The 25,086-nt window shown below is 39.6% G+C and overlaps 3 protein-coding genes and 2 long non-coding RNA genes across 6 annotated transcripts; 4 read left to right on the top strand and 1 right to left on the bottom strand.

The window, feature by feature from the left end:
• Positions 1 to 1,150: 1,150 nt before the first annotated feature.
• On the top strand, positions 1,151 to 3,822 carry LOC104233077 (phosphatidylinositol 4-kinase gamma 4-like). Its single transcript, XM_009786384.2, has 2 exons — positions 1,151 to 2,622; positions 3,217 to 3,822. The coding sequence occupies exons 1-2, from the start codon at positions 1,249 to 1,251 to the stop codon at positions 3,592 to 3,594; spliced, it is 1,752 nt and encodes a 583-aa protein (XP_009784686.1). The 5' UTR covers positions 1,151 to 1,248; the 3' UTR covers positions 3,595 to 3,822.
• A 3,526-nt stretch (positions 3,823 to 7,348) lies between these two features.
• On the top strand, positions 7,349 to 9,111 carry LOC138880530 (uncharacterized). The gene is made up of 3 exons (XR_011403265.1): positions 7,349 to 7,621; positions 7,976 to 8,032; positions 8,881 to 9,111. It is a non-coding gene; the product is annotated as an uncharacterized lncRNA (long non-coding RNA).
• Positions 9,112 to 9,504: 393 nt separating this feature from the next.
• On the top strand, positions 9,505 to 13,245 carry LOC138879217 (uncharacterized). The gene has a single exon (XM_070158814.1). It carries the CDS (start codon positions 9,505 to 9,507, stop codon positions 13,243 to 13,245), a length of 3,741 nt encoding a protein of 1,246 aa, XP_070014915.1.
• Positions 13,246 to 14,967: 1,722 nt separating this feature from the next.
• Positions 14,968 to 16,743, top strand: LOC138880277 (uncharacterized). The gene is made up of 3 exons (XR_011402751.1): positions 14,968 to 15,240; positions 15,597 to 15,653; positions 16,502 to 16,743. It is a non-coding gene; the product is annotated as an uncharacterized lncRNA (long non-coding RNA).
• Positions 16,744 to 19,639: 2,896 nt separating this feature from the next.
• LOC104233076 (UDP-glucose 4-epimerase GEPI48-like) lies at positions 19,640 to 24,172 on the bottom strand. Of its 2 annotated transcripts, XM_070160603.1 has the most exons (10): positions 23,821 to 24,161; positions 23,108 to 23,157; positions 22,675 to 22,810; positions 22,481 to 22,582; positions 21,986 to 22,213; positions 21,737 to 21,815; positions 21,122 to 21,204; positions 20,488 to 20,579; positions 19,996 to 20,096; positions 19,731 to 19,876 (listed from the first exon to the last, which is right to left on the bottom strand). In XM_070160603.1, exons 1-9 carry the CDS (start codon positions 24,001 to 24,003, stop codon positions 20,003 to 20,005), a joined length of 1,047 nt encoding a protein of 348 aa, XP_070016704.1. In that variant the 5' UTR covers positions 24,004 to 24,161; the 3' UTR covers positions 19,731 to 19,876; positions 19,996 to 20,002. The 2 variants fall into 2 exon arrangements, with proteins under 2 accessions (XP_009784685.1, XP_070016704.1); XM_009786383.2 differs by having other exon boundaries at positions 19,640 to 20,096; positions 23,821 to 24,172.
• Positions 24,173 to 25,086: the final 914 nt, after the last annotated feature.

The raw sequence follows: 25,086 nt of genomic DNA, 5'->3' as shown, positions 1-25,086 counted from the left end.
GAATTTTAAAATCATATATGGGTGTTCGACGATAAAAATTTCGAAAGAAGAGGAAAAAGGAGTTTAGTCCTGAGTGCTCACTCAATATTATCTAAATATTTTTATAATTACCTATGCAAATTTTGCTAAATCTGGTCAAAGATAATGGGTGCTTGAGCACCCACATCCACATGATACTGTGTAGATCCGCCACTCCATGGTGCCCTATGCGCGGGGTCCGAAGAAGAGTCGGACCACAAGGGTGTATTGTATGCAGCCTTAACCTGTATTTTTACAAAAGGCTGTCACGGCTCAAACTCCCTGGTCACACGCAGCAACTTCATTTCATCTTTCCTTTTCTGAAAGCATGCTTTTCCAGTATTTGTTAAATTTGTAAAAAAGATGTTTTAAGCTTTAGTCGAAAATTTGTGCATGTGGGGACAAGTATATACATGTAGTATCACCTAGTTTGTGGAAGGTTACTAATGCATAAATGTGAAGATTAACCTTCTATTTTATATGTTTTTATAAAATTTAAACAAATACTCCATGACTTGAGGGGTAAAAGTAGTACAGCATTGCCTTCCACGAAGTTAAATCTCACAGCAGTAAGACCGTTAAGTGACAAAGCTTTACCTCGTGTTTCAGTAAGAACCAAACTGCTAAGCCAACGGCTATGCTGCCGCCCACTCCACTCTCTCGACATCTTTTAATTGAAACTTTTAAAAACTAAAAAATTAACAAAATGGACGAAGAAAACGGGAACCATTTTTGAACTACAAAAAAGAAGAAAAATGGATAACGAATGTCCAAATCATCATCTCCTCAGCAGTGGTAATATATAAGATCATCTTTATCAACTCATTTCCCTTTGATTCTTTCCCACTGGTAAAGAATCCACGTACCCCTCCTTTGCCAAAAACAAATTCCCATTTCTCAGAACAACAAACCGACCATTCTCATTCACTCTTCACATTCTTCTCCCACTCTCCTCCTACATTTTCCTTGTCAAAATTTTTCCGGGGTGGTCTTGAATTTGAAGCATATCTTAATTACTACTTAAATTTTCTTGAAAGAAAAAAAAAGTTATATTTTTAGAAGAATTAATCTAAAGCTCTTGCCTTTTGTGCTTCTTGATCATCAAGTTTGTGTATGTGTGTAGCTAGAGGTGTTTGATAATAAGTGGAATAGCATTTTCTGTTGCATTTTGCGCAGATATTAATGCCCTGTTTGATATATTGAAGAAAAGGGGGTCCTAATATTCAAAAAATGTCAGCTGTTGATGTGGCACTGAGTCCTATTCAAGCTAACAGGCATATCAACAATGGCCCATTAGACCATTGCAGCAATGAATCAATTGTGATATACATTAGTGTCGCGGGCTCAGTGATTCCAATGCGTGTATTGGAGTCCGATTCAATTGCGTCAGTGAAGCTTAGGATCCAAACAAGTAAAGGGTTTGTAGTGAAGAGACAGAAGCTAGTATTTGGAGGAAGAGAGTTGTCAAGAAATGATTCTCTTGTTAAAGACTATGGTGTCACTGATGGGAATATTTTGCATTTAGTTCTTAAGCTCTCTGATTTGCTTGTTATTAATGTTAGCACCACTTGTGGGAAGGAATTTGAATTTCATGTTGGTAGGCATCAGAATGTTGGCTTAAAGCGTAGTATTTTTAAAAAAGGGAAAGATTTCGTTGGCGAGGAGCTTGAGGTTCATGAGTTTTTCTGTGACGGAGAGAAGCTTGAGGATCAGAGGCTCATTCATGATATTACTAGTACTACTGATGCTGTGATTCATTTGGTAGTTCAGAAAAAATCTGCTGAAGTTCGGGCTAAGCATCTCGAGAGGGATGTTGAACTCTCCGTCGTTGCAGCTAATTGGAATGAAGGACTTGGAGGTGGAGGAGGAGGGGGTGTTGTACATTGTGATGGAAATAGAAATAGTGCATCATCACCTGATAAATATGATTTGCTCGTCGAACCAATCATTCTCAATCCGAATAATATTAAACTGCCTTCATCCATTAGGGATATGATCACTTGTGCATTTAATGGTTTGGCAAATGGAAAAAATCCCGTTAGGTCGTGTGAAGGTTCAGGAGGGACTTACTTCATGCAAGATGTCTCGGGCGACAAGTATGTTGCTGTATTTAAGCCTATAGATGAGGAACCATTAGCTGTGAATAATCCTCAAGGATTACCTTTATCATCCAATGGTGAAGGATTAAAGAGGGGAACTAAAGTAGGAGAAGGTGCACTCAGAGAGGTTGCAGCTTTCTTACTGGATCATCCAAAGGCCGGGAGGAGTTGCTCGTTGTACAAAGGGGACATCGGCTTTTCTGGTGTGGTCCCAACGGTTATGGTTCAGTGCTTGCACGAAGGGTTTCATCATCCAGATGGATTTGAGTGGTCAGTCAAGTACATTAAGGTTGGCTCGCTGCAGTTATTTGTGAAGAATGAAGGGAATTGTGAGGATATGGGTCCTAGGGATTTTCCTGTGGAAGAGGTCCATAAGATCACTGTCTTCGACATAAGAACCGCTAATGCAGATAGGCATGCTGGGAATATTCTGATCAGCAGGGTTGGAGAAGAAGGGCGAATCGTGCTTACTCCAATTGACCATGGCTACTGCTTGCCTGAACATGTAAGGGCTTATTTGTTTTCTTTTTAAATGATGTTTGAACAGTCTATCGGAAACAGCCTCTCTACTCCCTCGGGTAGGGTAAGGTCTGCGTAGACACTACCCTCCCCAGACCCCATTTGTGGGATTTTACTCGGTTGTTGTTGTTGTTGTTTAAACAGTCTTTTGATTGCTATCTTTCAACTTTCATGAAATGGATGATTAGCGATTAAGAAAGTGGTGAGAACGCAAAGAGAAAAATTGCAGAATTCCAATTCTATACCTGGTGAATTGATTGTTTAGGTATATGAAAGTACTTAAAGTTTCAAGTAGTTTGTTCTCTGCATTAACGTTACATGCGATGAATTTGGATGATTACAAAAGTATGCTTACTCTGTATAAGAGCTAAATATTTACCCTGTATGTTTCCTCTTTTGTTGTTAGATCGAAGTTTCACCACTCGAGTTACTTAGAGGTCTTTAAAGATAAGAATCAATGTTAATGTCTGAAGCATTAAGTTGCAATTCCATAGGTTATTAATACCATCTATGATAGTGTATAGAGGGAAATTTCTTCTCTTAAGAATCTTAACTTTGCACTAACAAATGTGTATTGCAGTTTGAAGATTGCACATTTGATTGGCTTTATTGGCCACAAGCCCGGCTTCCTTACTCACCGGAAACTATTGACTACATAAAATCATTGGATGCTGAAGAAGACATTGCACTTCTTAAGTTATGCGGATGGGAATTATCTGTTGAATGTGCTCGTACTCTTCGTATCTCGACCATGCTTCTGAAGAAAGGAATAGAGAGAGGACTTACTCCTTTTGCCATAGGAAGCATCATGTGCAGAGAAACATTGAACAAGGAATCTGTTATTGAGGAGATTGTTCGCGATGCTCAAGATTCCATGCTTCTTGGCATGAATGAAGCTGCATTTCTTGAAACAGTCTCCAAACTTATCGATATCAGGCTTGAGAAGCTAAAGAAATAAATCTTCTCAAGAATTGTAAGTATGTATTTGTTGTATGTATACAGTGACCAGTCCATAATATGTAAATGGAACTGTAAGGCAGTACCAGAGGTGGATGACTGACTATGTCGTCTATCGTCAAGAAATCCTGTTTCCTTAAACCTCTGCTCATTATCAGTTTGATGGTTTCTCTAATATGGGACAGAAGTTATAATTACTAATTAAATAAATGGAGTTGCTTGAGTTGAATGCTAGTTCTTTGTTCCGCTCTGATCCTTTCCTTCAAAATAACAAGGACTTTTTTATGCAACTGCAGACACTATCTCTCTGCTCTAGTTTAAGAACCTTATAAGTCAAAACATGAACGAATATCCCACAATGAATTATAGCGGTCTAGTGGTTTGATTCGTGGTAGCGACACTGTTCTGGTTCAGAATACTTAATGGATCAAGGAGATACAAAACTCCACAATGAATAAATGGTAATGTAGTGGTAGCAACACCAGTTTGCGATACTTAATGTATTAAAATGCAGATTAGTTACAAATTGTTGTGGTTAATGGATAACTTCACTCAGCAAAGGTGACTTTATTCTAGAAATGGAGTCCGCACAAACAGGGATCAGGCCGAGCCTGGACTAGTGTTAGGGGTCAGCCTCTTTGAGCTTGACTTGACAACAAGAGTGTTGTCATGAGGCAGCAAGAGTACTGAGTGCAGCAGAGCTAAGGTGTGCGAGCTAACACCAAGGAAAAAGGGGAAAACAGGCAAGTGATGGCCAAGGTCTTGAGGGTGCCAAGGCAGCTTGGCAAGACTTGGCAATCGAGATGCGGGCTAAGGGTGATACTACGGCATGGCAAAGGCATCAAAGCATGAGGCAGTGCTAAGGCAAGCCAAAAAACGAAGTGGGCAAGGACAGACTAAGTGCAACGAAGGCATGCTCGCAAGGCAGACTTGTCATGACATTGGGGCGTGGCAAAGGGCAGTGTGCGTGGGCATTGGCTAAGGCTTAATGTGGCTGCAATGCACCTGAGAGCAAGCATTGGCGCCTGATTCAAGCCAAGGCACGCAGATGGGCAACAGGCTTCAGCTTTGACAAAGTCAATGGCAGTTACAAGGTACATGTTGTGCACATGAGCACCAGTTGGCTTTTGTTCAAATCTGGCAGGTTCAAATCTGGTGCACATGAGCACCAGTTACAAGGCTCCAGAACGTTTTTGGAGCCTTATTTCCATTATCTTAGCATGATCCTAATTGTTGGGGAATGTCAATTACATTATGCTAAAATAATGGACTATGTCGGACAAGTGTCTCAGCCTAAGAACGACAAGTGTAAAGGCAAAGGGCTGTCACATGATCTATAGCTGTGCAGCACCCTTATGCTTGTAAAAACGTATGGGAGTACATGTTAGAGTTAGGAAACATTCCTAAGTCTGTTTTAACGAGTGAAAACGCCTAAGGATAACTGTAGTCTTTGTGAGAAAATCTGAAGGTCAAGAGTGATCTTTCGTACACCGCATTGTACTTCGAGTTTGAGTTTCTTTGTATGCTCGAGCTAAATACAATGTTGGGGAAAGAGTTCTTGGTATATTGTGCCTTGTGTTCTTTTTTATTTCCCGTTACCTTTTCTTAAATCTTACTACGTTGAAAGTTGCCTAAAAATATTCTAAGTCCAAAGTTGCTGAAATTTTGGCCAAGTGTTGGGAAGGCTGAAGTTGGGTGATAGGCCTGGCTGCCGCGCAGGCTGGTTTTGGCGGACAAAAAATCAGCCCGTGATAACTAGGATCAGATCAGAGCAGGTTCGTGACGGAGACACGATGAGTAGTGGCAGATTTCGTGGTCTTGTTTGAGAACATGGCCGGTGGAAACAATGAACCGCGGGAAAGGCTAGCGAAACTGGAGGCATTGATTGGGAATGTCCCTGAAGGTGGCGAAATTTAGACCCTCGTGGCAAGACTTGCCTGCCTTGAGCAGAAAAGGCAAGCTAAGTCAGAATGCGGATTTGAAGAACGAGATGGTGGTACTATGACGTGTTGTGGGCGAGGATGCTCCTCAACGTGGTGCTGATCGTCTCAATGTAAAAAAAATTGAAACTAAGGCATTTGATGGTGCAAGGAGTGCACTTGAATTGAAGAATTTTCCTTGGGATTGGAGCAGTACTTTCATGCTATTCGTGTGCAAGATGAGAAGGAAAAAGTAACCTTGACTAGCATGTATTGAGTGAAGATGCTAAGTTATGGTAGCGCACTCGTGTGGCTGAAGATGGAAGTATGGGCAGGCCAAAGATTGAGTCGTAGGAGAGGCTTAAAAAGGAATTGAAGGATCAGTTCCTTCCTAGTAATACATCTTGAATTGCTAGAGATAAACTAAAAAAATTGAGGCAAACCGGATCAATGAGAGCCTATGTCAAAGAGTTTACTTCTTTGATACTGAGCATAAACAATATGTCGGAGGAGGACAAATTGCACAACTTCATGAGCGTCTTGCAGCAGTAAGCACAATTGGAGTTGCCTAGGCAGAATATTCAAAATCTCACAAGTGCTGTAGCGGCTGCAAATGCATTAGGTGATTTTCACTTAGGTGAAGAGACTTCTACTTCAAGGTCCAACAACGGAAAGAAGGATAAGGCAAAAGAGTGAAAGAAATGTGAGAATAACCATGCTAATGAAGACAAAGGGAAGAGAAGCAAGAGGCTGGAACTTCGAAGAGCAATGAGAAGGGCAACAAATTTAGTGGTTGTTTCATTTGTGATAGGCCACATCAAGCAAGAGGCTGTCCAAAAGAGGTAGTGTTAAATGCAAGGACTGCTGCAGATAAGAGGGCTGCATTGGAGGCAATGACCAGTGATAATCAAGTGGCAGGGTCAATGCAATTGTGGCTGAACAAGAGAGAGGCCAAGGACCATTGCTTGTCAACCCTTTAGGACTCGTAAATTGTATAGGCCTCGACAAGGAGGTCGAGTTTCAAAGGGTGCGGGTGGTTTGTTAGGGGTCCGCATCTTTGAGCTTGACTTGACTACAAGAGCGTTGTCATGAGGCAGCAAGAGTGCTGCAAACCTAAGGTGTGTGAGCTAATACCAAGGCAAAAAGGAAAAAACGGGAAAGTGATGGCCAAGGTCTTGAGAGTGGCAAGGCAGCTTCGGAAGGCTTGACAATCGAGATAGGACTGAGAGTGACACTATGGCATGGCAAAGGCATCAAGGTATGAGGCAGTGATACTAAGGCAAGGAAAAAACAAAGTGGGCAAGGGCAGGCTAAGTGCAATAAAGGTATGCGCACAAGGCAAACTTGTCATGACATTGGGTCGTGGCAAAGGGAAGTGTGTGTAGGCATTGGCTAAGGCTTAATATGGCTGCAATACACCTGAGAGCAAAGCATTGGCGCCTGATTCAAGACAAGGCACGCACATGGGCAACATGCTTGTTACACCTTGTGTATTCGGCGTTATCATGCTGTAAATGGGATAATTCGGTAGGAAGATAATTTCTATGAGATATTTAAATGATGCGATAGTTATACGTTAAGATTGGAAGTCATTTGAGTTGTGATTAAAAATTCGACAAAGATCGCGCGCAAGTTACGGGTTTAAATTTCACTGGAATTTGGATAAAATGTTGATGACCTTTTCTCTCAATATACTGGGAGTTATGGTGTGTTCTATCTACCGAATCGAAGGTCTATGAGTCTAGTTTCCAACGCAACAAACCGTTCATTAATACGACTTCGGAGTAGAGAGATATTAACATTTTCGTACAGGGGTGCACACTGTTACGGGAACAGTGTGCCTAGTCGGGTTTAGTCAAAATTTCTTTATTTAAGTCAATTTTTAAAACAGAACCCCTGCGTTTTATCCTCTCCAAAACAGAACCAAAAACCTAGGGATTTCCTCTCAAACTTCTCCCATCCATCTAGCCAAGCATAACAACAATTTAGTCATCCTCAAGATGGAGAACACCATGGTAGCTTCGGAATCGTGAATTCTTCGGTGTTTCACTTTTCATAGCAAGACTCCGTCTTGTAATTTCGAATTTTGAGTAATTCTGCTCACATAAGGTATGATTTAACTTCCTCTTTGATCTTTGTAACTTCTACCGTAAGAATTCTTAAGAAATAGTTGAAACCTCTATAGAAATATTCTTGATTTTTTTAGAAACCTCTCTTAATATGGCTTGATTGTTGGGGCTGTTCTATATGATTTTATTGTGTTGTTTGGATCTGTGAAGACATGGATGGAATTCTGTTGATGAGGAGATGTAGTAAAGTAAAATTTGGTGGTGTGTTGGGGGGAAATTAATCTACAAAAGAGTCTACAAATTCATGGCCACAAGTTGTTCGCGTAAATGTCTAAATGAAGAATTATTTAAGCTATGAGCTTGAATTTGATTTTGAATGGTTTGTATTATGTAGGAAATCATTCCTAAGGCTTTTGAGGTCTTGGAAACAGTATATAACTCCATCGACAAGGTATGTAGGGCTTTCGCTATACTTTTCGGCATGACTAGAATTCGAATAAACGTTTATCGAATTGTCTCGTCGGATTCGAGTTATTTCACCTTCAACTTATAAAGATGCTTAGACCTGATCTTTTCTCATAGATTTCTTACTCTAGAGGATATCTATGAATTCTCGGATTTCCTTGTTCCTTGCTTAAAAAGAACTAGAGCCTTTTACTTGTTCTCCTTTCGACGTTCATATAGATCATGAATAAGTAACATTTACTTCAAAGGTACTCATAATACACAACTCTCATGTTCTTAGTACTTGTTGGCTCGTAGTTGAAAATTAAATATTTTTAGCCACAACCATGATAGTCGGGGAAGAATGATGATAGGCCACTTCGACTCTTCTTAGAATACGTCTTTTAAGGTTGGTTTCGCATTGCACCTATATAATTTATGATCTAGTATATGTATGTATTTACTTTCATTACCGAGCCGCATTATAGACGGCCGGGTATGACACATATTGTGTAACCACTGATCAGTTGGGATTACCGAGCTTCACGTGGCCGGGTACGATTCTACCGAGCCTTTATTATGGCCGGGTATGTTATGGATATTATAGCCCCACAGAGGGATTTATTATTATATAATGTGATATATTATAAGTAGCGATAGTGAACGACGGTGTCACGAGCATACATTTATATCCATGTTGAATTTTAGTTTCCTACCGAGGCTAGTTTCAGAATTTAAATTATCTCTATGTCTCTTCTCTTGTTAATTACATTTTTCATGTTACACTTGTCGCCCTACATATTCAGTACATATTTCGTACTGACGCATTTTTATGCGCTGTGTTCATGCCCACAGGTTCGAATAGACAGAGTGGTGTGCCTCCTCAGTAGGACCCCCAGGATCAGCGTTGGGTTTCGCACTCCACTTCTTCGGAGTTGCTGACTTTGAGTCCATAGGTACTATTACAGATGTATATGTGTGGTTTTGGGCATGTCGGGGGCTTTGTCCCGCCCTGTTGAGATTGTCTTACACTCTTAGAGGCTTGCAGACTAGCGGTCATTGTATATATATATTTTTCGTATCGCCCTATCGGCCTTCTGGATAGCTGTTATACTGTTGTTACAGCCTTGTTGGCCTAGTTTATATATATATATATGTCGTGTTGGGCTCTTCTACCTGCAGGTTATTATATTTCGGATCATATCTCATGGTTGGTTCGCTCGGGCCTTCGGGCATCGGGTGCCAGCCACACCTCACAAGGTTGGGGTGTGACAAACTTGGTATCAGAGCAGGTCAGTCCTAGGGAGTCTACAAGCCGTGTCTAGTAGAGTCTTGTTTATGGTGTGTTGTGCACCACACTTATAAACATGAGGCTATTGGGCATTTAGGATTATTACTTTCTTCTTGATCTAGATCGTGCAATAGAGCCTAATCATAAGTGTTCATTCCTAATTCTCTTTTTTGTTTACCTTCTCAGTGATGCCTAACACTAGGAGACGACAAGTGGCTATGAAATTTATTCAGAGGTTGGACGAGGAGGCGGGAGAGGGCACAAGTCAGGTGCCACCTGCTAATGTAGATCAACATGAGCCACAGAATGAGGTTGATTCTCAGGCTTCCGGGGCAGTACCCCCACCACCCCCGGAAGGGCGTAGAGGAGCTAACATACCTCCAGTCCCTCTCCCAGTTGTTCCTGATCAGGACCTAGACATGCGGAGTGCTGTACAATTGCTGACTCGAATAGTGGCCTCCCAGGCCCAACACCAGACCTTCGGTATTGCTGATAGGTCCGTGAGTGCGAGAGTTCGAGACTTTATCAACTTGGATCCTCCAGTATTTACAGGGGTTGATCCTAATGCTGACCCACAGGATTTTCTGGATCTTATGCAACGGACCTTACAAATTATACATGCCACGGATGTTGAGTCAGTGGAGTTTACTTCTTATAGACTACGTGATATTGTTGTGACATGGTATGAGACTTGGAAGCAAACTCGGGGGCCTAATGTGCCACCAGTGACATGGAAGGAGTTCTCTGAGGCATTTTTACAGCAATATTTGCCAATCGAGCTTCGAAGAGCCCGACGAGATAGGTTCTTACACTTAGAACAGGGTAATATGAGCGTTCGGGAATATAGCATGCAGTTCAACTCTTTGGCTAGGTATGCTCCTACGATTGTTGCTGATATGAGTGATCGGGTACACCAGTTTGTTAGTGGTTTGGGGGCACACTTGATAAATGAGTGCACTACAGCTTCTCTAAACCAAGGAATGGATATTGCCCGTATTCAAGCATATGCACAGGGTCTAGAGGATCGCAAGAGGCAACAACGAGCCAATCAAGAGCACGATAGAGGGCAGCAGAAGAGGGCGCGGTTCGCAGGTAACATAGGGGAGTTTCGAGGTGGATTTAGGCCACAGTTTCCCCGGCGTCAGTCTTATCCGGCAGCCAGTGCACCGCCACAGTTTCAGGGACAGCGCCAGGATCGGACCACTTATTCTGGTCCAGGTCAGAGTTCACGGACCCCAGGTCCACAGTTTAGAGGCGAGTTCAGTCAGATGAGGCCTCAGTTTCCTAGATGTGATCGATGTGGCCGAAATCATTTTGGACCATGTCGCCAGGGTTCTGATACATGTTATACATGTGGACAGCCAGGTCATATTATGAGACATTGTCCGATGACAGGTGGAGGGGGTATGGCTCAGCCGACGGCATCTGCAGGGGCTTCTTCTTCTTCGGTACGTCCTCCTAGACAGAGTATGCAGACATCAGCTGGCAGGGGTAGGGGAAGATTTGGAGCTTCTGGTTCAGGAGGTCAGCAAAATCGCATATATGCTTTATCGAGTCGTCAGGATTTAGAGTCATCTCCGGACGTGGTTACAGGTATACTATCCGTCTTTTCTATCGATATGTATGCCTTGATAGATCCTGGTTCTACATTGTCGTATATCTCCCCCTTCGTTGCTAGTAAATGGGATAGAGAGCCTGAATTGTTGCAACAGTCCTTTGAGGTATCTACGCCAATGGGTGAGTCTGTTGTAGTTAGACGGGTATATCGAAGTTGTGACGTGAAGATTCATGACCGCCATACGTTAGCAGATTTGCATGAGCTAGAAATGGTCGATTTTGATATCATTATGGGTATGGATTGGTTGGCTTCTTGTTATGCCAATGTAGATTGCTGGACAAAGATTGTTCGTTTTAATTTTCCAAGTGAGCCTATTATTGAATGGAAAGGTGATGCTGCAGCGCCTAAGGGAAAGTTTATTTCTTACCTTAAAGCTCGAAGGATGATTTTGAAAGGGTACATCTATCATTTGGTACGAGTGCATGATATGGAGGTGAAATCTCCAACCCTTCAATCGGTTCCCGTCGTGAATGAATATCCTGATGTATTTCCTGATGAACTTCCTGGTCTTCCTCCAGAAAGAGAAATCGACTTTGCTATTGATATGCTTCCAGACACTCAACCAATATATATTCCTCCATACAGAATGGCTCCTGCTGAGTTAAAAGAATTGAAAGCCCAGTTGAAGGATCTTTTGAATAAGGGCTTTATCAGGCCCAGCACATCTCCCTGGGGTGCACCAGTGTTGTTTGTTCGTAAGAAGGATGGTTCGTTAAGAATGTGTATTGACTATCGCCAGCTCAACAAAGTGACTATCAAGAACAAGTACCCTTTACCCAGAATTGATGATTTGTTTGATCAGTTGCAAGGTGCCAAATATTTCTCAAAGATTGACCTTCGATCCGGCTATCACCAATTGCGAGTTAAGGAGAGAGATATTCCGAAAACGGCTTTCCGGACTAGATATGGCCATTATGAATTTCTTGTGATGTCTTTCGGTCTTACTAATGCGCCAGCAGCTTTTATGGATTTAATGAATCGGGTTTTCAAGCCATTTCTAGATATATTTGTAATTGTTTTCATTGATGATATTCTGGTATATTCTCAATCAGAAGCAGAACATGAGGATCATTTGCGTGTGGTGTTGCAGACTTTGAAAAATCAGAAATTATATGCTAAATTCTCCAAATGTGAATTTTGGTTGAATTCAGTGGCTTTCCTTGGGCATATCGTTTCCGATAAAGGTATTAAGGTAGATGGTCAGAAAATTGAAGCAGTACAAAACTGGCCTAGACCTACAACTCCTACGGAAGTTCGTAGTTTCTTGGGCTTAGCTGGTTATTATCGGAGATTTGTTGAGAACTTCTCTTCTATTGCTGCTCCCATGACAAAATTGACACACAAAGCCGTTAAGTTCCAATGGTCTGATGCATGTGAAAGGAGCTTTCATGAGTTGAAGAAACGCTTAACATCAGCACCTGTTCTAGCACTTCCGGAAGGATCTGAAGGTTATGTGGTATATTGTGATGCATCCAGGGTTGGATTGGGATGTGTTCTAATACAGCATGGAAAAGTTATTGCATATGCTTCGAGGCAGTTGCGGAAGCACGAATACAATTATCCGACTCACGATATTGAGTTAGTAGCCGTTATATTTGCCTTAAAAATATGGCGTCATTATCTTTATGGTGTTCATGTGGATATCTATACAGATCACAAAAGTTTACAATATATATTTAAGCAGAAAGACTTGAACTTGAGACAAAGAAGATGGCTTGAATTGCTGAAGGACTATGATGTGGATATTTTGTACCATCCGGGCAAAGCGAATGTGGTAGCTAATGCATTGAGTCGTAAATCCATGGGCAGCTTGAAGCATGTAGAAGCTGGGAAATTAGAAATGACTAAAGAGATATATCAATTGGCTAACCTGAGTGTACGGCTACATGATACAGGTGACCAGGGTGTAGTAGTCCAAAATATTGCGGGGTCATCACTGGTAGCTGAGGTAGAAATGCGTCAATTTGAGGATCCGGAGTTAGTCAAAATTAAAGAGAGTATCCCTTTTCAGAAGAAGCAGTTGTTCGAGCAATCTGATGATGGAATTCTAAAATATAAAGGCCGATGGTGTGTACCTAATGTTGGGGAGCTTCGTAAGCAAATTATGACAGAGATGCACCAGTCTCGGTACTCAGTTCATCCTGGTTCAACCAAAATGTATCATGATCTTCGTCAGCTATACTGGTGGAACGACATGAAGAAAGATATAGCCACATTTGTGGCTCAGTGTCCCAACTGCCAGCAGGTTAAAGCTGAACACCAGAAACCTGGAGGGCTACTTCAAAATATTGAGATTCCAGCTTGGAAATAGGAATCGATTAATATGGATTTCATTAGGATTGCCCAATTCTCGCCGTAAGTTCAATTCTATTTGGGTCATTGTGGATAGGCTGACGAAATCAGCTCACTTTCTCCCAGTTAGGACCACCTATTCAGCTGAAGACTATGCGAGCCTGTATATCAAGGAAATAGTTCGGCTACATGGAGTTCCGTTTTCTATTATATCTGACAGAGGTGCCCAATTTACAGCTAATTTCTGGAGGTCTTTTCAAGAAGGTTTGGGTACTCTTGTTAACCTTAGTACAGCATTTCATCCGCAGACCGACGGACAAGCCGAACGCACTATTCAGACACTTGAAGATATGTTGCGAGCTTGTGTCTTAGACTTCAAGGGAAGTTGGGAAGATCATTTACCGCTTATTGAGTTTGCCTACAATAACAGTTATCATGCCGGTATTCAGATGGCACCTTATGAGGCACTATATGGGAGGAAATGCAGATCTCCTATTGGCTGGTTTGATGTTGGTGAGACAAAGTTGCTAGGACCTGAATTGGTACAGCAAGCTGTAGAAAAGGTAAAGTTGATCCAGGAAAGGTTGCGTACAGCTCAAAGTCGACAGAAATCATATTCAGATAACCGACGTCGAGACTTGGAATTTGCTGTGGGAGACTGGGTATTCTTGAAAGTGTCGCCTATGAAGGGTGTAATGAGATTTGGTAAGAAAGGAAAACTCAGCCCTAGATATGTTGGGCCATATCAGATTGTTCAGAGAATTGGGCGAGTAGCCTACAAACTTGACCTGCCACCAGAATTAGAAGCAATCCATCCGGTATTTCACATTTCCATGCTTCGGAAATTCTTAGGTGATCCTTCTTGCATCAGCCCTATCGAGGATATTGAAGTTTCCGAGAACTTGTCATATGAAGAAATACCTATTGCCATTCTTGACCGTCAAATCCGTAAGCTACGGACTAAAGAGGTAGCCTCAGTAAAAGTACTTTGGAGGAGCAATAATGTAGAGGAAATGACATGGGAGGCCGAGGAGGACATGAAGTCCAGATACCCTCATTTATTTGAGTCTTCAGGTGATATGCCTGAGACAAACATGGCAGGTGTTGCACATATATCAACCAGTGACAGTTAAGGTAATTAAGTTATGGCTAACCTTCTTATTATCATTATTGTATAAGTAAATGGTCGGGTGAGGCCAAGTTGATGTTATTATTATGATGTGTAGCCCTGTGTGGCCTTAGATATGTATGTTTGGGCTGATGGCAGGTTTTGGATATTCATATTTATAGGGGAAACTCTGGCGAATTTTTTTTAAAAAAAAAATTCAGAAGTTAGGTTAACCGTTAACATTCGAGGACGAATGTTCTTAAGGAGGGGAGAATGTTACACCTTGTGTATTCGGCGTTATCATGTTGTAAATGGGATAATTCGGTAGGAAGATAATTTCTATGAGATATTTAAATGATGCGATAGTTATACGTTAAGATTGGAAGTCATTTGAGTTGTGATTAAAAATTCGACAAAGATCGCGCGCAAGTTACGGGTTTAAATTTCACTGGAATTTGGATAAAATGTTGATGACCTTTTCTCTCAATATACTGGGAGTTATGGTGTGTTCTATCTACCGAATCGAAGGTCTATGAGTCTATTTTCCAACGCAACAAACCGTTCATTAATACGACTTCGGAGTAGAGAGATATTAACATTTTCGTACAGGGGTGCACACTGTTACGGGAACAGTGTGCCTAGTCGGGTTTAGTCAAAATTTCTTTATTTAAGTCAATTTTTAAAACAGAACCCCTGCGTTTTATCCTCTCCAAAACAGAACCAAAAACCTAGGGATTTCCTCTCAAACTTCTCCCATCCATCTAGCCAAGCATAACAACAATTTAGTCATCCTCAAGATGGAGAACACCATGGTAGCTTCGGAATCGTGAATTCTTCGGTGTTTCACTTTTCATAGCAAGACTCCGTCTTGTAATTTCGAATTTTGAGTAATTCTGGTCACATAAGGTATGATTTAACTTCCTCTTTGATCTTTGTAAACTTCTACCGTAAGAATTCTTAAGAAATAGTTGAAACCTCTATAGAAATATTCTTGATTTTTTTAGAAACCTCTCTTAATATGGCTTGATTGTTGGGGCTGTTCTATATGAATTTTATTGTGTTGTTTGGATCTGTGAAGACATGGATGGAATTCTGTTGATGAGGAGATGTAGTAAAGTAAAATTTGGTGGTGTGTTGGGGGGAAATTAATCTACAAAAGAGTCTACAAATTCATGGCCACAAGTTGTTCGCGTAAATGTCTAAATGAAGAATTATTTAAGCTATGAGCTTGAATTTGATTTTGAATGGTTTGTATTATGTAGGAAATCATTCCTAAGGCTTTTGAGGTCTTGGAAACAGTATATAACTCCATCGACAAGGTATGTAGGGCTTTCGCTATACTTTTCGGCATGACTAGAATTCGAATAAACGTTTATCGAATTGTCTCGTCGGATTCGAGTTATTTCACCTTCAACTTATAAAGATGCTTAGACCTGATCTTTTCTCATAGATTGCTTACTCTAGAGGATATCTATGAATTCTCGGATTTCCTTGTTCCTTGCTTAAAAAGAACTAGAGCCTTTTACTCGTTCTCCTTTCGACGTTCATATAAATCATGAATAAGTAACATTTACTTCAAAGGTACTCATAATACACAACTCTCATGTTCTTAGTACTTGTTGGCTCGTAGTTGAAAATTAAATATTTTTAGCCACAACCATGATAGTCGGGGAAGAATGATGATAGGCCACTTCGACTCTTCTTAGAATACGTCTTTTAAGGTTGGTTTCGCATTGCACCTATATAATTTATGATCTAGTATATGTATGTATTTACTTTCATTACCGAGCCGCATTATAGACGGCCGGGTATGACACATATTGTGTAACCACTGATCAGTTGGGATTACCGAGCTTCACGTGGCCGGGTACGATTCTACCGAGCCTTTATTATGGCCGGGTATGTTATGGATATTATAGCCCCACAGAGGGATTTATTATTATATAATGTGATATATTATAAGTAGCGATAGTGAACGACGGTGTCACGAGCATACATTTATATCCATGTTGAATTTTAGTTTCCTACCGAGGCTAGTTTCAGAATTTAAATTATCTCTATGTCTCTTCTCTTGTTAATTACATTTTTCATGTTACACTTGTCGCCCTACATATTCAGTACATATTTCGTACTGACGCATTTTTATGCGTTGTGTTCATGCCCACAGGTTCGAATAGACAGAGTGGTGTGTCTCCTCAGTAGGACCCCCAGGATCAGCATTGGGTTTCGCACTCCACTTCTTCGGAGTTGCTGACTTTGAGTCCATAGGTACTATTACAGATGTATATGTGTGGTTTTGGGCATGTCGGGGGCTTTGTCCCGCCCTGTTGAGATTGTCTTACACTCTTAGAGGCTTGCAGACTAGCGGTCATTATATATATATATTTTTCGTATCGCCCTATCGGCCTTCTGGATAGCTGTTATACTGTTGTTACAGCCTTGTTGGCCTAGTTTATATATATATATATATATATATATATATATATATATATATATATATATATATATATATATGTCGTGTTGGACTCTTCTACCTGCAGGTTATTATATTTCGGATCATATCTCATGGTTGGTTCGCTCGGGCCTTCGGGCATCGGGTGCCAGCCACATCTCACAAGGTTGGGGTGTGACAATGCTTCAGCTTTGACAAAGTTAATGGCGGTTACAAGGTACATATGGTGCACATGGGCAGAAGTTGGCTTTTGTTCAAATCTGGCAGGTGGTTACCAGAACGTTTTTGGAGCCTTATTTCCATTATCTCAGCATGATCCTAGTTGTTGGGGGATGTCAACTACATTATGCAAAAATAGTGGGTTGTGTGGGACAAGTGTCTCAGTCCAAGAGCGACAAGTGTAAAGGCAAAGGGCTTTCACATGATCTATAGTTGTGCAGCACCCTTATGCTTGTAAATACATGTGGTCTGTTTTCCTAAGTCTGTTTTCACGAGTGAAAATGCCTAAGGATAAAAGTAGCCTTTGTGAGAAAATCTGAAGGTCAAGAGTGATTTTTTGTACATGGCATTGTACTTCGAGTTTGAGTTACTTTATATGCTCGAGCTAAATACAAAGTTGGGAAAAGAGTTCCTTGTATATTGTGCCTTGTGTTCTTGTTTAATTCCGTTGTCTTTACTTAAATCTTACTATGTTGAAAATTGCCTAAAAATATTCTAAGTCCAAAGTTGCTGAAATTTTAGCTAAGTGATGGGAAGGCTGAAGTTGGGTATGAGGTTGGGCTGGCGCGCAGGCTGGTTTTGGTGGACAGAAAATCAACCCGTGACAACTAGATAAGGGCAAGAGGCCTGATCTGCTTCTAATAACCCCGCCCAGTGGGGCTATTACTTTGCCTTCTGAATCAACAAAGTGATCGAAATCATCCGTAAAAATTGTGTGGGGTAGCCATTTTTTAAAGTGGTATTTACTTTTTATCCAGCATTTTTAATGCTGAGCAAAAGTAGTCACCAGTCTATTAAAATTAATATAAAAAGGCAGTATTACCCTTTCCTTCCCAAACGAAAATACGCCATTTTCAGATTCATTCCTTACAGCTCCACTTCTCCTTTTGCAATGGCGTTCTGGGGTTCGTATGAGTGTTCCCATTATTTTCATATATGAAATCCAATTTTGAACAGAAGAAACGAAATGCATTAATCATATAAATTTTATAAGCCTGTCATTTTCTTTTGTGTCTGCTTTCAGGAGTTGAATTGTCTGGTAAACCATTCACTCATAATAATCATAGACGTGGGAGGACGTGACTTTTGGTTTTCTAAAAGAAGTGACTTTTAGATTTTCTTAAACAACAGATAATTAGGAAAAATATGGTAAAAAGCCAAAAAAATTGAGGACAAAGATAATTGTGTTAAGGACATGAAGTCCTAAAGTTAAATTCAAAAGTTAAGGACATGTAGTCCTGAAGTCCTGAACTTAGAGTTTCAAGTTCAAAAGTTAAGGACATATAGTCCTGAAGTTAAGTTCAATAGTTAAGGACACAAGTTCAAAAGTTAAGGACAAGTAGTCCTTAACTTACAGTTACAAGTTCTAAAGTTAAGGACAGGTAGTCCTTAACTTATAGTTACAAGTTCAAAAGTTAAGGACGGGCAGTCATTAACTTACAGTTACAAGTTCAAAAGTTAAGGAAAATAGGTCCTTAACTTTGATTTCCAAGTTCAAAAGTTAAGGACATGCAATCCTTAACTTACAGTTACAAGTTCAAAAGTTAAAGATAAGCAGTCCTTAACTTACAGTTACAAGTTCAAAAGTTAAGGACAAGCAATAGGTCCTTACCTTTGACTTACAAGTTCAAAAATTAAGGACGCTTGGTCCTGAAGTTTGAGTTCCAAGTTCAAAAGTTAAGGACATGTAATCCTGAAGTCCTGAACTTAGAGTTCCAAGTTCAAAAGTTAAGAACATATAGTCCTGATGTCCTGAAGTTAAGTACAAAAGTTAAGGACATGAGCAGAAGGGTATTTTCGTCCGGGCAACTAAAGTTTATTAAAGCAGTGGCTAAAGACTAAAGACATTTTAAACAGTAACTTAAAAGTAAATACATGTGTTATTAGTGACTAACCGTGCACTTCCCCCAAATCATCCTTAGACTCTTCATTTGGTCCTCATGTAACAATGTGATCCATGGAATCCTTAAATCATGCAAGTGATACATTAAGCCATCAAATACATTTAGGATCCCCTTTCTACATTTGATTATTTATTGGTTTGCACTGGTGACAGTAGAACAAAATCTTTAATTCTCGAGTTTCCTTTGCCAATAGACCCTAAAGTAAAGCAAAATTTGTTCAAATCCTCCCACATGTTCAATCTTTTTTAGCGATTTCTCCAAAGATCTTTATAATGAATGCAGCCTTTAGTTTGCTCATTCATGGAGTTGTATTTTATACCTCTAAGAATATAATTAATCATCGTTAGTCTAATGTGAATTGACTCGAATTACTTCGTGTTGCACGCCTAGGAGGGCAGCACCTTTTGGGAATTGGGATGCACAAGAAGTCTAATACATGGGGCCTGATACAACTCCTTTTACTTAAGTTGAACAAAACCAAACATTGGCACAGACATGATTATGAAATGGGTGGTCGAATGTTGTACTTACTGGTGACAGATAAACTACAACTGCACATGGGGTTACAAGATATTATAATGGATACTCTAAACCAGTCAGCTGACATCAACTGTGAGTTGTAGGCATGTTCATCCTTGAGCATAATACACTTTCCAACCACTAAACAGAAGACATAACTGCCAACAAATTGCTTAACTTAACAGGGTTACACAGTGGACCAGCATAATAATTGAAGCAAGAAAAATAAATAGTTTCTTTAAACAATATGGTTGTAATGCTACTAGTTACAAAAGAATAAAAGAACGAATAAAATACCACTATAGGTTTAAGCTAAATGAGCTATTATTCATCAACTATCCCTGTTTCTTCACGGCGGAAAAAGTTCCACCACTTGCTTCGGAACTCCAGTTAGAAAAAAATTTAAATGTTCCGACCATTCTGTAATCCTAGTAATATACGTGGAATCCTTGCAAGAAAAAAAAAAAAGATTGATGGTCTACACGTCGGTGATTAGCAGTATGGATAAACGAACGAACAGGTGGAATGATGTGACCATGAAAAAGAATTGCAGTTAAAGGAGTATACTGCACTGTTAGTTTGACTCTTCAGATCCTTCATAGCCATAGGGGTTTTTACTGGCCCAGTTCCACTGATCGCGGCACATCTCATCAATGCCATACTTTGCCCTGAAAAATAAGCCAAACATTTAGTACAACACAAATCAAAAGTAGATTATATGGAAAGGGGGAACAGAAGTTCTAGCTGAGGGGCACTATCAAGAGTTGCCCCGTCAACCAGTGGCGGAGTCAGAATTTTCACTAAGGGAAGTCAAAATATAAAAAAAAAATAGATACACCGAAAAGTTTAGGGGAGTCGACATATAGTAAATATACATAAAACAGAAAATTTATCTAGCAATACAATGTAATTTTTCGGCGAAGGGGTGTCGATTGGTTGAATGTGGCTCCGCCACTGCCGTCAACTAGCAGTTAAGTAATTAATTAGATTAATCAGCGACCAGACAATTGAAGTATGCAGCCAGGTAAACAGATTGATATATTTGTAAATATCAGTTACCTCCAATTCAATTCTCGTTCTGCTTTCTTTGTTGCTGCATATACTATTTCAGCATCCCCAGGCCGTCGACCAGACATCACCAGTGGAATTTTCTAGAAAAGCAGAATAAGAGGTAATTAGTGTACCAGGAACACTAATTAGTGCTACCATTACTACTAGGATGTTGCACAGTTAGCAAAGCATTTCCACACAAAGTGAAAGGTCAGAAACATAACTATCAATAAGTGAGCAGCTTAAGTAGAGCTGGAATTATGTGCGGACCAAATAGAGCGTTTCAAATTATAGGAGACGTGTTCAATTTCCTCCCAGGTGAGAAGAACTGGCAGCAACTCTAGAACTCTTTCAAATGTGCAGGCATACGTCTCAGATCAGAAATTTAAACAAAAGGCATTCCACTATAGAGGCTTTAACTTTAAATAATTATCAATATGCACTCAACCAGTCTATTTCATTCTAATACGAATTAAGAAGAAAAATACAAGGCCCTTTATTTAAAAAGCAAATAAGGCAAATGCTCTTCCTCGAATGTGTGATTTATGTCTCTTTTTCCATTTATAAAAGTTTAACTCACTGAACTGGGTATTCCAACAGAGATGCCCAAGGATTAACCGAACTGATTCCAAAAGTACACTACCTTTCCTGATGCCTTCTCAAATGCTGACACCACTTCCAAGACTGATGATCCTTTCCCAGTTCCCAGGTTGTAAACTTCACAGCCTGAAATGTTTTAGCAAAATCAAAGTTAGAATCAACACCAAGCAGAGAAACCTTTGCCCCCTAGGCACTTTATTAGATAGGTCACTAATGCTTTATCATCCAACAAGAATAAATGTGTCACCAAAAATATCCAAATGATATTGCTTTAGAAATGCAAAGACAAGCCAAGCTAGAACTAACATGATTTAGTTAAACAGAAATAGCATAGCAGAATAATATGATCACACCATGATCAAAAGTTGATGTTGATGCTTCTCACATAATACTATTTGTCTGGGATATTGGTGACACTGTCATGTTCAACCATGTCACAAGAAACACGAGGAGGAAAAACGATATAGAAAAGTACAGCTTTGCCACTGAAAGAACAAGAATCCAATAGCAGAATTGAAAAATATGTTTCAGGGCAAACAGTCTTCAAGAAAGAAAGGTAAGAGAGCTTTGTGGTAGTGGACTCTGAGGCTGCTGGAATAATTAGCACCAGATAACTTAAACAGAGAAGTAACAATCATAAGAAATAGCAAGTATTCACCTGTCGAAGGATCAAACAGCTTCTGCAAGGCAGCAATATGGCCATCTGCTAAATCAACAACATGAATGTAATCACGCACCTGAAAATATCAGCACATGATCAATCACATGTTCAAGTTACATGTAGCTAAACAAGGATTTCCAAATTTGAGTGAGCTAATTTCTGATAATCTAGAACACATGTCAAACAATTTCTGGTAATCTGGAACAAAAATCATCACATAATAGTACTATCAGAAGTAGACCATACCGCTGTACCATCCTTTGTTGGATAATCAGTTCCATAAACTGTCAGTGCTGGTCTCCTGCCAACAGCAATTTGTTGAACAAAGGGCATAAGGTTGTTTGGAATTCCACGTGGATCGTCACCAATATAACCACTTGGATGTGCACCAATAGGATTGAAGTACCGCAACAATATGACTTTCCATTCATGGTCAGAATGGTAGACATCACGGCAAATTTCTTCAGTGAAGAGCTGAAAATTAAGTCTACTTAGCTTTGAGTATAAACACAAGGCATACACACAACCAGAATTCTGATATTCAGGAAAATAAAGAACACAGACTCCTCCTCACACCCCTCTCTCCTTTAAAAGAATAGGACAAGTGAAGGTACTTGGCTGCTCAGCAGCTGCAGTGGAGAGGCAGCCAACGAAATGCGCTTGCATTTTAGTATCACAAATATTCACTTCATAAAATCAGCTGAGCACTGAAATGACCAGATGAGACAACTCAAAATGTACCTTTGTCCTTCCATAAGGATTTGCAGCACTTATGGGAGATTCCTCAGTACAAGGAACCTCTTTTGGCCAGCCATAGACAGTAGATGATGATGAGAACACAAGCTGAATAGTTGAAGACAGAAACCAGTCAATACAATAATTTGCAAGAGAGAACGATGTGTTATTAAGATAATCAAAAGAGTATCGAGAAATACATTTTTGCATCCACGCGTTGCCATGACTTCCAGCAGGGTAATTGTACCTGTAATATTGTTGTTGTAGTACATCAAAGGTTTCTGGCAACTTTCACCCACTGCTTTTAGTCCAGCAAAATGGATAACAGCATCGAACCTGCATTACATATGAAACTGATGTTGAACTAAAAAAATAAAGTAAAGCAAGGGAGCTGAGAGACAAATATAAACACTACAACCATCATTCTGGAAAGTGCTAGACAAGAGCATATTTTCCGGTCAACAGCATATAATTCATGAAGATGTTTATCAAATTTTCAGCTTACTGTGCCATAGATAAAAACAACATTGGCTAGAATAACAACGGAATGGTGATCAACAAAGAAGAAGATTGACAAGAAAAGTTCAGAACTAAAGTATAATAACCCTTGCAACTAACATTGGTATAACTTACTTGTTAGACTCGAAAAGCTTTTCAACTGCAGGCTTGTCTCGCAGATCTATCTGCAGTTTAAAACAGACGTATAGAAATCAGGAACATAAATGCAAGAAATGAAACAACAATCAAGTACTTGATGCTTGAAAACATACAAAATACTGTGTAACAACGTTTAAAACAAAAATTAACACAAAGACTACAAACTTAATTTTTTTTTGGATGACGGTGCCGCCCGGCGAGCTTGAGCGCACCTCAACTATTCCGCTACCTCCCACCAGCACAGTATCGGGTAACTCTGCCCGCCAACACTTAGGAATATGGATAGAAATCACCTAGTATTTTTTCTGCCTCCCTGAGATTTGAACCTAAGACCTCATGGTTCTCGTCCCACTTCATTGTCCTCAAAGACTACAAACTTAACACCTTCGAGCGGAGAATTTCCCCAAATTTACCAAATTCAATAGATTCTGAATTTAATTTCTACTTTAAGCTTTTGCATTGTTAGCTATTTGTCTAATAGAAGTACACAAATATACACATCTAACATTGGAAGAAGCAATAAACATGATAAACCATAAATCATTACACTTGATAAAAACACAGATGCAACATTAAATCAAATCAAAAGATTCAACCCAAACCAAATAAAAATCCAATCTTTATACCCAGATATATGAGACTCCACATTTTCAACAAAACACACGATTAGAGAGGGAAATGGAACCTACATTGTAAAATGAGAGATTAGGGCCAAATTGACCCGCAAGTTCTTGGACCCTTTTAATAGCAATAGCAGAAGAATTATCCAAATTATCAACCACCACTGTCTTGTAACCACCCAGCAGTAATTGTAACACCGTGTGACTCCCAATGTACCCAGCTCCACCTGTCACTAATATATTCTTCGACATTGATCCAATTATATAGGCGGAATTCAAGAAAGAATTTCGATTTGGGTTTGGAGAAGAGAATCTGATGTGTTATGGTTTTTGAAAAGACTGAGACTCGGGAAGAGTCCACGTTTTATAATGGTGATTTGTGAGAATGAAGAGGGAATTTGGTTACCTCTGGACTGTCATTGGGTGGCAGAATATATATATATATATATATATATATATATATATATATATGTATGTATCAAAAAAGGAATAGTTTTAAGGAAAATAGAGCCATGTGGAGAGGAGGTTTCATCACGTCGGTAGTATTCTGGGGAAAAAGATTTGTATCGGCGGCTGCTTTCACTCCACTTACTGTTGTAATTTTCACATGGGAATCATGAATATTACAGGGGAGGTGTCTTCTTTCATTAATTTGGGGATCTCACAAGTGGTAAAGGAGTAATGGAAATGAATGCACATTTTTGTGTCAAGTATCATTAATAAGTCTTACACCTTGTTTGGATGGTTGTTACACATCCATCGTTTCACAATGCATGTATGTATTGTTTGCTGTTCTTTTATGATATCATCACTAGCAATAAATTTGTAATATTATAAAGAAAAATTATGATATCGGGTAAATTTACTATATAAAAGGAAAAATTTCACATTAGAACAACTGGGCTTCATACTTTTCAATTGTTTAGCCCATATTTCAATTTACAACCAACTAACCCAAATATAATTTAATTTTCGAAACAGTAATTGTGACTTAAATATTAGTTCAACATATTTTTAACAAGCTTAAATATGTGGGTTTAAATTCTGAATTTGATTTTGTGAGAAATTTGGAGTGGGTGTTATTTAGACTTGTTAGAAATAGTATAAAAATGTTGTATATAAATTTTGAAGTCATTTAATGGAGATTTGGACTGGGTTTGAACAAAAATTGCAACTGAAAATCATAGAAGAAGTTCATCTACAGACACTTGCATAAATGTGTATAAAAAGTGTATACTAGTGTATAAGATGTATTTATACACTCGCATACACTGTTATACAAGATTATACATAATTACAAAAAACTGACTTCGTCTTCTTCCTTGCGTCTTTTCT

This window comes from Nicotiana sylvestris, chromosome 10 (genome assembly GCF_000393655.2).
Source record: "Nicotiana sylvestris chromosome 10, ASM39365v2, whole genome shotgun sequence".
Classification (NCBI taxonomy): Eukaryota; Viridiplantae; Streptophyta; class Magnoliopsida; order Solanales; family Solanaceae; genus Nicotiana; species Nicotiana sylvestris.
This window is presented reverse-complemented; position numbering and strand designations above follow the sequence as displayed.